Source organism: Vanellus vanellus (genome assembly GCF_965231255.1).
Source record: "Vanellus vanellus genome assembly, chromosome: 11".
Taxonomy (NCBI): Eukaryota; Metazoa; Chordata; class Aves; order Charadriiformes; family Charadriidae; genus Vanellus; species Vanellus vanellus.
This window is the reverse complement of record NC_138916.1, coordinates 13,715,647-13,726,938: the sequence shown is the minus strand read 5'-3', so window position 1 is coordinate 13,726,938 and position 11,292 is coordinate 13,715,647. Positions and strand designations below refer to the sequence as shown.

General features: G+C 41.7%; 2 protein-coding genes across 2 annotated transcripts in view; both read right to left on the bottom strand.

The window, feature by feature from the left end:
• Positions 1–113: 113 nt before the first annotated feature.
• USP50 (ubiquitin specific peptidase 50) lies at positions 114–4,328 on the bottom strand (the record flags this gene model as incomplete). Its single annotated transcript, XM_082488961.1, has 6 exons — positions 4,216–4,328; positions 3,593–3,785; positions 2,775–2,972; positions 2,137–2,279; positions 946–1,078; positions 114–290 (listed from the first exon to the last, which is right to left on the bottom strand). The coding sequence occupies exons 1-6, from the start codon at positions 4,299–4,301 to the stop codon at positions 114–116; spliced, it is 930 nt and encodes a 309-aa protein (XP_082345087.1). The 5' UTR covers positions 4,302–4,328.
• A 5,049-nt stretch (positions 4,329–9,377) lies between these two features.
• Positions 9,378–11,292, bottom strand: part of TRPM7 (transient receptor potential cation channel subfamily M member 7) — a 57,930-nt gene continuing 56,015 nt past the window's right edge. Inside the window, exon 40 of the mRNA XM_082488507.1 lies at positions 9,378–10,893. Within this exon, the coding sequence (XP_082344633.1) occupies positions 10,763–10,893 (131 nt within the window). The 3' untranslated portion in view covers positions 9,378–10,762. The remainder of the gene's footprint in view (positions 10,894–11,292) is intronic.

The window sequence follows — 11,292 nt, the reverse complement described above, 5'->3', positions numbered from 1 at the left end:
ATCAGGTAATGCAAATGCTCTAGTTTATTGATGAAACAGGATGTGGCTGATGCTGCCGGTGAATTCTAGTTGCCAGCCTACTCCGTGTTCATTTTCCATGGCTAGCAGATTTTTTAAGGGGTGCAGGGAAGTCCTTGACAGGTGTAGAATAGGAGATAAGCATTGTCAGTCTGTACTAAGGAATTTGGGATCTCTGTGATCTGCTCATCATCAAAGCTGTACCAGTTTTTGGTGACTGAGTGCTTGCAGAACGCTGTGTAGTGGCCATCATCCAGAAAACCAGAGTGGTTCTGTAACAAACAACACAGCCTGTTAAAGCAGAAGGCTTGCTCTTTCTCCTTACAGGCAAAGCTAGGACACGGCAATCATTTTCTTTTTTTTTTTTTATTGCACTTGGAAAAGATGGGAGAGAAGATTCTATCCTCCTTTGGCCTGCAGTGAGGAGTATTAATTCAAATAAATGCTTTGAAGCAGAGCAAATAGATGATGATTCCACTTCTCTGTTTTGCAATATTAAATTTGCAACCCAGCTATTAGCCCTGATACAGGTCACTATGAGCAGGTCCCACTTGCAGTGAGTGAGGGGAAAAGAGACTGTTTAGTCCTTATTTATAGAGGGGATCTGCACAGCATCAGCTTGTGAGTATGCTGAAAAGGCTGAGGCAGCTCCAACCAGGTGTTACGTGCCCAGAGTGCACACGTGTGAGCATGGGGATGGCGGGGGAGGAGAGAGAGAGAAGTGATAATGTCTCCTCTCTTCTTTAGTTACATACTGTTACTGCACTATCTCCATGGCAGGGCCAAAAAAAAAAAAAAAGCCATATATATAAAATATAAGCCATATATATAAAATATAAACCATATATATAAGTCCAAGCTAACACCAGCTTCATTGGCTCCATGAGGCAGGGCATTACAAATCAAAGCAGGAAAGGCAAAGCTCACCACTACCGCGCACAGGCTGTACTCCGCATGCTTGCACAACGGTGGGGAAGTGTAAGGAGAGAGATCCAGGCTGCTGAGTGGATAGCAGATGTTGGTCAAGAGTTTCCTTTTGTGTTTGTCTTGCCATTCAAACCTGAAAAGGAATTTTGAACTATTTTAAATAGCACTCACCTTCTTTCTTCTATTGTGATGGTTGCTTAACTGACTTTCCTAGGGGAAGGGTAAAAAAACCAATGACCCGGTGTTTTGAAATGGAAAGATCTCTAATAACATCGATTGTTAAACTGACAGAAAATGCCCTAAACCTGCAAGAGATGTCCAGCAAGAAAAGCAAAGATCTTGCTTCCTCATCCTTCTGTCTATGAGAAATGGCAGAAGTCAAATCTCTGCATCTCTGTCACTGCGTCCTAAATGTTTTGGACTGTGCTCTTGTCAGCTCTTCTTTCATGCCAGGCTCCATCCCACTTTCTTTCCTTTTTAACTTTTAGTACAATGCTGTACTTCTAAACTTTTATAACGTGGCCAAGGGCTGCAGCTGAGGACCACAAGTTCATTTGAGCATGTCAAGGAAAGCAGAAGCTGAGTGGGCAATTAAATAACTTTACTCTGGGATGATTTGGCTTCCCAGAACTAGGTTATGTAATTTTCTTTATAGGTGAGAAGTTGTTAAGAATAAATTCTTGAGAATAAATCTGGCATCTGGCCATGGGTGACTAGTCAAGTCTGCTAGTCAGGAGCTCTTACCTTGATGCACTGCTCTGTTTAGTAGACCCAGTTGCTTAGACCTGATTTAGTTATGGGATAAACAAAAATACAGTGTCTCGGCTGCAATAATGACAAGCAAAACGCCCTGTTGCAATAATGGACTGTATGAACTGCTGCATTAGTCTGTAGTCAGTCACTCCTCTGAGGAGTTTTTCTTCCCTTTGGAGAAGAGACCCCAAATGTAGCGAGGGAAACTTGGTGGACTGGAGGACAGAGTAAGGCAGAACACCTAGTCCAAGATTTCAGGAATGCAACTTTCATGTTTGACAGGTGTATTTCTCTAACTGCCTATTTAGCTTCCAGGTATCAAAAGTACTAAACACACCCATTTTCAGTGATTTTTTTCCCTTTTATGCAAATGCAAGTGACTGTCCTTGTCTCACAAATCCCAGGGGACAGCCATGTCCTACTCCATATAGACTGTACCTCTTTAGGTGAAAAATAACGATCTGCGGTGCCCTAGTTATGATGCTCTTTACCACAGCATCTTGTTTTGTTCCACACCAGGAACAGTGGATTTGGTTGTTACAAGTCAATGTGTCTTGCTGAAAGAAGCATTTGAGACAGTCCTGTCAAAGAAAAACAATAATAATAATAAAATCATTTGATCAAACAGATCTCCACCACTGAAGATCCTAAGCAAGGTAAGAGAAGGGTTTGCCATATCTTGGAGCTCTCTTCCTAATGGAAGTACGATATAGCAAGGCTGAAATTGGAAATTTCCAAAAAAAATTGGAAAGCCAACACTGGCTTCCTTTTTCCCCCCAAAAAATGAGGAAATGCTTTGATGACTAAAAGAAACCCTCCTGGTTGCCATGGAACAACCTTAATATCCCTCATCCCATGGCAACTCAGGAGCTCTGCTGCCATGACCTTACCAGCCTCTGTGGTCCAGAGAGCAGTGCAGAAACACCACTTCTCTTAGGACCAGTTCAAAAACTATCCGTTAGTGCCCAGGAAACCAAAGTAACTAAAATCCTGCATCTTTTTAATAACACATATTAGTCTAAGCCACCTGTTCCCACACGGAGCAGAAACCATCAGGAATGTACTAGAAGTCGTACCTGCAGAGAGCACATGCTCTTAGAAGGGACGGGCAGGGAAAGAATGGTGAAGCTCTCGGGTCTCTCGGCGGTGGTCTTACACTCCAGACATGTGATCTCATAACTGAGTTGGCCCTCAAATAGCTGTGTGATGATAGATGTTTCACCGACACTCCCTCTGCTTGCTTTTGCATCAGGTCTGCATTGTCTTTTGCTTGACTATAGAGAAGAAAAGTTTAAAAATAATTGACAAAAAGTGGGTAACCAACTGTTTCAGAAGTGCCTTCACTGGGTTTTAGTGGTCACTGCCCACTGCCTGTGTAGGCTAATAGTTACTGTCACAGAACGCGGCTCTGAAATGTTCTAAAATGCTATAACTTTACTCTGCATGTATGAAACATCAAGTAAGCTAAATTCCTTTTTTGAGAGAAATTAAAAAAAAAAAGAATATTCTGGACAGTAGATGGGAGTGATTTAATTGCTAGACAAGCTCTTTGTCAGTGGATCCAAAGAAGAGAAAGGCAGACATGAGAGCATGGCAGGCAAGAAGATTTCAGGGAAATGAAAAAGGGGAAGAATGTAAAGCGCAGAAGGAGGTGAGGATAATGGAGCAACAGACAGCATTATCATTTAGATCGCGGCTGCAATTTGATGGAGCATTAGACAAGAAGCAGATGAATTACTGTGTCTATGTGGGTATGAAACAAGAAAATGACAGTTTTTAGCAGCCACATCACGTAGTTCAGGAGAGGAGGATAGGCAGTTATTTCATGGAATGCTATATCATGAAATGCAGAGGAAACAGCTACGGTCCCCAAAAGCCACAGCTGAGCTCTTACCTTGAGAGCCTCGTGGAGCTCATTCAGCACACAGATCAGAAACTCTTGTGCGTCCTGCTGAGCCTTCTTCCTGAAGGCTGGGTACCGCTTCCCGAGGGCTGAATGAAAAACTTCTGGGGAAACACAGCCAAACTCTCCAAGCCACATGTCGGACATCAAACAGCCAAAGGCAGTCACTGACTGGCCGTTCTCCCTTGGAAAAAATAAACATAACTTTCAGGCAGAGAATGAAAAGTTGGTGGCTCCACCTTCAAATGGGAGCGTAGTACATAAACCTAGAAAATACCCGCAGGCGCGCTCTGAGAGCCTGTCGTTTGGTTTGAAGGACTCTGCAGATACTAGAAAGTAGCAGGAATCATCATTGAGACAGCAATGGTAGCAACTGGTACGATCATCAAAACGACAAAAAAATGTGTAACACTTAAGTTACCCAGCAAGGAAAAATGACTCAGGGTCTCAGAGGAAGGAGAGAGAAAGCAGCCTGTGGCCAGTTTGACTGTAACTGCCTGGTGGGGAGCCGGTAGGTGGCTGCCTCAGACGTCCTCGTGGCAACACGCATCCCTTGGGAGGAAGACGGCAGTGCCAGGCAGAAAAATACAAGTAGTGTGAATAAATCAGCTTACTTGTGTAGGGCTGCTTCATACTTTCCTGAGAGGAAAAACTCCACGAGCGGTGGCACGCTGCAGAGGCACTGCAAAATTGCGTTCATGTAGCACGTGTTGCCCAGATTCCTCAGGCCGGTGAGCCCTGGGTGCCGCCTGTTCCTCTCCATCACTTCCGTGCAGGAATTCTTCACACCTTCCAAGTAAATGGAGTCATACTTGCACTTACTAGAAAAAAACCCACAACAGTGGAAATCTAAAATGCTACTGTGCTGTTTGTATTATGGTTTTTAGAAAGCGATACTGTCTTGAGGAGAGGCTTCCTGCTGTTTCAGGCTCTTCTTTGTAAGTCACGCTCATGTTTACTTTCATCAAGCTAATACAGTGGTAAAGATTGTCTCCCACACGGAGCTCTTCCCAATACATTGATATACACCATTAAGAAGTATTATTTAAATACCTGAGGTTTTAGAGTTATTTCTAAAATTCCACTTAGTTTTTGACTCCATACACAATTACTCAAAATGCATAACCAGCTGTAAATAGCTACCTTAAGCATTTCTCCCTACAGAATGCATATTATATTTCACTTCCTCAGTGGTCTGGTACTTATGTATTTTCTAAAACCATAGGTGGCAGTCCAGATGCCACTATAAATGGGTTGCTCTTCAGACTTTATCCACAAAATATTACTAAATTCACACGAAGAAAATTTTAGTAGGTTTGTTTCCTTGCTGCACAAGTCTGTCCTGGACCAAACTCTCCCCATCCCCAACTAGGCAGAAACGAGGTCTGAACATGGACCCTGCACAACCCACACGTGCTCGCTGATGTTGAATTTTTAAAGGCTGTCACTTTATTCTGGTGCAGAAGGATGGAAAACTCTGAAACCTCCACAGTCTTTGTAGAACAAGAAAAGCCATTCCTTTCCCTTCAGCTCAACACCACCTGCCGTGTCTGGAGACCTCCCAGGCCAACAGCCCTTTTCTATCATCTAATAGCTACAGAACAACTACAAAACTGCTTCCTTCTAAATTGCAGTAGAGCCATTTCCAAACAGCTCTACCTATAGACTAGTATCCTATGAAAATGCTTAGGTCCATCTTTCGAAGCCATGTCTGAGAAACGCCGACTCCGAGGAGAAAGCAAGTTGGGCCAGTTGCATATAGAAGATGGCCGGGAAGCCACCGGCCACCTCGCAGGGAGCCTGTGCTTGCCCCAGCTCAGGGGGGCTGCCTGCTGCCTGCTGCTCTTTGTACCATCACCTCTCCCGTTGGATTTCATGGCATGACTGGCACGGTCCCACGTGTCCTGTGCCGTCCCCTCAGGCTCTCCTTGCCCTGTGGCTTTGTGATGCCGTGCTGTTCCACCCGTTCTCACCCAGGAGAATGCGCCCAGCCCCACCTGCCTCCGTCTCCTTCCTACGCACCACCCAAAGCAGCCTTGGGACAGGATGGGCACCCCCCCCTTCCACTGGGCAGAGAGTTTCAGCCTGACCCACCTTTATTCATGTTTGCTCCTACTTGTGTTAGTGGTCATTATTGCTGCGCTGCGATGGAAGGGCAGCGACGATTGAGGGTGTTGACCACAGACAGGTAGAACCACCTCAAAACATCACGCTGAATTAGTTCATTGCTGTTTGGAAAATTTTCCTGGGGAAAAAAAGGTAGGGGCAGATAAATGTCTTTTAATTAGCTAATGAGACAGGGTAGTTGATCTCTGAATTTCCTACACCATTGAAGAGCAGCAGCTTTTCCCCATTTAAAGTACAATTTGGGAAGTAACAAGTATCCAGAGAAGAGGCCCAGGAAGCCATTAAAAAAAATCCCTGATTGTCTCACTTGTTAAGCTTCAAGCAAAGGATGTCTCCCAGTGCTCTTTGCACAGCTTATCTGCTGTCCCTCCGACTCATCTCCCAAACTGTGTATCTGCAAACTGAGATATAAAAGCAATACCCACTCCCCCCCTCCCCCCCCAGCTTTGGGTCACCATCTTACCTGTCATGTACTTATTAAATATTGCTTCAAAGAAAGAAAACCAATAATATAAATTGGTTTTATTCTTCTGTCTTCCCACGAACCATTTTTGTCACTGGCAAATGACACAGGTGCTTCCATTACTCATCTCTTCGTGTTCCCAGTTGCTCATGTTACATCTTTTCTACCCCTGGTCTCTCACAAGACTGGCAGATTTGATTGACAAAGCCGTATCCCAGTTCCTGCTCTATGCTGCTGCTCCCTTCCCATGGCCTGTTCTGGCCCAGGTGATGTCCACCCCAGTCTCCACACACAAGTGGAACAGGAGCCAGATGGCATTAGTTATTAAGTCTTACTTAGAACAAATACCACATTTTCTACCAGGGACTTAACAGAAGGACATGCTGACTGCTACTCATGGGGGACGGAGGAAGTCAGGTGTTTCATGCAAGCTTAGGGAAAGGCTGAGCTATGGCTACGGCAGAGGCTGCGGAATGGCCACAAACATCTGACTTGAAGAAACAAAGTTCTAGCAAATTTCTACAATAAATTTGCTCAGTTGCAGCAAGGGTGTGAGGGACAATGAAGCTTCCTCCTGCCTATCATCACCTTCCAAGGGCAGGTTTTGTTGGTAGTTAATTGCGTTTTTGTGGAAACAAGAAGAGAGAAGGATGCCACTGGTTGCAATGGCCATTACTCACATCTTTTGAAAAGGGAAAGCCTGAAGTTTCGGTCTCAGAAAATAATCAGCTCGCCATTTTTCTTGACTTCAAAGCTCCCTGCAAGAAAGAGTTTTTCAGGTACTGTTCAAAAAGCAATTTGTCCTAATCCTCCTCTTCCTGCCCTGCAACACCCCTCAGCAATTGTTGGGGCTGTTTCCACTTCTACTACTACTTACATCACTATCCGTATCTCCTGTTTCGCACAAACCCAACAATAAATACCGCAGCATGGCACAAACGTGGAAAACCACTGCCTGGAATAGTTCTTTTAATTTGCTACTGGGGTAGTGCAACAACACATACTGACATGCCTTCACCTTCTACATGGTTAAATAATACTGAGATATATTTCATTATTACTAATGAAACTGTAATTAGCCCTATACCCCTGGCATATCTTACCTTTCCTGTCCACTTCATCTGGAACCTCCATGTCAGGAACTCGCACCTTGATTTTCTTGGCAAGTTCCTATTACTGGACTAAATACTCTCATCATCTGCTGTAAAAAAAAAAAAAAAAGCACAAAATTAAATTACAACCCCCAAACGCTTAGCAGCTATGAATTGTTCACAAGCTTTACATTTACAGTGATGTATTTTCTAGAGTAATTTGTTGTGCTTAAGTTTTGGCCCCACCATAGCTAATACGAAGGAATTATATCTTGATTTCGCCCCGTTAGTGACAAGCATGAGCACAGCCAACTATTTATTCAGAGAAAGAGCACCAAACAAGATATGTTGGAAAACATACCGAGAACAGCAGACAGAAGGAAGGAACCCAGTAATTTGTTTTTCTTATACAGGACAGGGAACAATGACACCTAAATACTTAAGAAAAAAAAAAAAGAGAGAAAAAAAGCAGCCAACAATGCTAAATTTGCTGGATTAATTAAAAGATTGAACTAGACAACTCATATATGAGGTTTTTGCATAAAGATATATTGATGCTGGAGGAAATTACAGTGCATTTTAAAACAGAAGTTATGTAAGCAAGCGACACTAGTCTACAAGTATATAATATTCAGTTTAATCTGTTATTCAATGGTTTTTCTTCTAATGAAAATATCCTGAGTACGGTGGTAGGGCATCAAAACTATCTGTCAAGGAAAATAATGTAGCATACCTATTTCCCTGTATGAGAGATATTCTTTAAATGCCCTTTTAGTAGAAAAGTCACTGAAACATTTCAGAATTTTACTAAAAATAATTAGGGAAGGTTTGAATTAGTATTCCTGTATTTAAACATACAGGAATACTGAAAAAGATAGGCTCTAACAAGACATGCTGATATTTTGGTTTTGGATAGTTAACAGAGGTTCCAGTGCTGCTTCTACTTTCCTCCTCCGCAGTAATCTAAAGGAAATTTAAAAGCTGAAGGATCACAATTCTTCTCTATTCATAGAGCAGTTCAAGAGCGATGAGGTTTCAGCAGTGACACTCACTGTTCTCAACCAAATCAAATTACATGGGGTAATCTTCATGTTCCTGCAGCCTGACAGCAACAGGACATGGTATTATCCTAACACAGTCAGTCTGCTTCTGCAAACCAACTTGTTAATTTTTTCTTTGCCACCACACCTTTCCAATGCCTTCCCTGAAGGATACTTACATTTATGATTCTTTTCCGCTAGTGCGAAGATAATTTGTGAAAGCTGTAATTCCCACTCCCCCCACAATGTAGACATAGGCTTCTCATACAATCCTAGCAGTAAGTCTCACAGAGTAAGCTAGCACTCATGCCAGGAAGATGTACATAAATTTGTACCATATTAACCACTCCAAGTCTTACGTACATTCCCCAGCCCTGCCTGTCCTCTTTGGTCTTGGAAGGGCTTCAGGCCCTAGTCACAGCAATGCTCCCCAGGAGCACACACCCCCATCACACAAAAGGTGCATCTGTTCATTTTGTTAAGAAATAAAGGCAAAACCACTGCAGACAGGTATCATGGTTGTAGAAATTAACTGTTCATTGTTAAGTATTTGTCAGGAAGCAAAAAGTTTCCTAACGTTTATTGACAATTTTCCCAAAACAGTTTTCTTATTTCATACACTGAATTTGGTCACATTTTCACATCTGAGGCTCCCCTAGATTTGAAAAGCCAGCCTCACTTACGGATTAACTGTTGCTGTTACTTGGCTAAGAATATAGCATTAAAAATGTGCAAGTATCTTGAATAACTGCCCATTACCCCACAGCAACAGAAGGGGATGCAGTCAGGCATCCAAGAAGCAGTTCCTAATTCAAAACAAACACTGTAAAGAGCTTTAAGATAGTTTTGTCTCATTTACTCCTTAACCCCATCACATATGTTTGTCTACTCTGAGAGTTTTTACTCCCCCCACCCAGTTTCTGGTGTTAGTCAAAGCTGAGATACCTCAAAGGCAGACAACTGCTTTGATCCAGCATGGCGAATTCTACCTTTCTGCATAAAGGGTTGTTTAAATTCACCCAAATAACAGTTCAGACTAAGATGGACAACAGAAGTCTGTAAACAAGAATAAATTTATTTTAGATTCTTTAAAGATTTAATGATATACAAAATGTATACAGTATTATATCCTTATAACATTTTACCTTTCCCCGTCAAACATAAAACACCATTTAAACAGCTATTGTGTTCGTGCCTTAGGTCTGTATCTATAAGATACACTACTGAATAAAAAAATTTATAGAGCTATATACTGCCCTTTTAATTAAAAATTACAAATTAGTACCTATGTAACAAAAAAATCGCAGCATGAAACTTCAGTTGGACAACAGGTTTTTTTCTTGCTGAATGCTCAACAATATTTGGGACAGTTAAATTACATTTTATTGGCATGAAGGTGCATTGCAATCTCCCGTACTTTACATAATGCTAATCCAACCCTAGTCTCTCTTAAATAAGTACCACAAATAACATAACATTAAAGATGTTATCTACACAATTTTAAATACATTTAAAAGTTACGTGTACATTCGGTTTTGATATACTGGTTTTACGAGATCTTTGGAAGGCATAACTTCTGAAGCAGTCACTACGTACGAGGAAAAGCACTTCCAACTTGTGTTCTTACAAGGCAACTTATTTGGACCAGTACATACTATTTCTTCTATTAAATACAATTATACCAGTCTATCATGGCTTTGTTACTATTCGACGGTGACTTCATAAAATTGAAATGTATAAAACAAGAAATTTCATTACGCACAATTAGGGCTCTATTCCACAAAAAAAACCCAGCTTTACAGCCATGAAGCTGAATCCTGATTCAGGAGACACTCTCTCGCTATTGGAACAGATCAAGTTCCTACCTTCAACCTCAGCCTACTGGCATTATATGTACACCTCATTTGGCTCTGTCCTCTTCAAAAGGCCAGATTAAAAGACATCTGGTGAGAAACATTAGTGGAACACTTCCAAACACGCTCAACGAATACTCTGGCGTTACAGAGGTAGGTGCTTTCTCCTGTCTCTTGCTGATTGACAGTACGACAGCTGCCAAACAGACAAATGCTTCACCTTAAAACATCGACTACCAAAATCCTTTTGGTTGAAGGCATATTGCACACCACAGGACTACAGAGAGAAAATCCTCCACTAAACAAAACAAAATAAAAAATAAACCTTCTGCTAAAAAGCTCCTTTACAAACATAACTTAAATACTTCTTGTTATTCAACCTTTAAAGTGATGAGCCGCTAAGATGTTCTCCATAGATGGTTACCACAAGTTGTTAGGCCCTTAAATTATGGACCAGCCAAAATGCCACTTATAAGACAGCAATCCTTGTTTTGACACATCTTTCTTTTAATTACTGAAGGAAAGATAAGTGACAACTTTGTGACATTCCATGAAGTTTGGATGAAGCCACTGATTTGGTCACATCATTAGAGCATCAGACGAATAGAATTAGCTGAATCGGATTCTTTGGTGCAGCTTCCAGGCTGAATCGTCAATTCAGGGGAATCATCCTGAGGAAATATGATCTTGTCAGGTGTGTAATCATTCCTCTTCAGATCTGTACAAACAAAAGGAAGTCATATTGATTACTATTTGATGAGGTAGTAGAATCAATGGGGCATAAAAGTCTTTCAAAGAACTGGGTACGCATATGCACTTATGAAGAATTCCTCAATATGCACCGCGTCAAAAAGTATGTTTTTATCATATGTGTCATCAGAAGCCTAAAGCTCTGCTTTAAAAAGTGATGGAAACCTCAGAATTAAATTATTTATAGATATTATAGCAAGTATTGAGTCAACTAGAAACTGCATCCTTCCATGATCTGTTTTGATGTTACCAGGATTTACAACCCAAATTCAAAATACCCTCTGGTTTCCTTGTTTTTCCCGGTTCCGCTTCCCAGGTGGGGAGGGGTTATCAGGTGATAGAATAATTGTCTAAACGACAATAAATT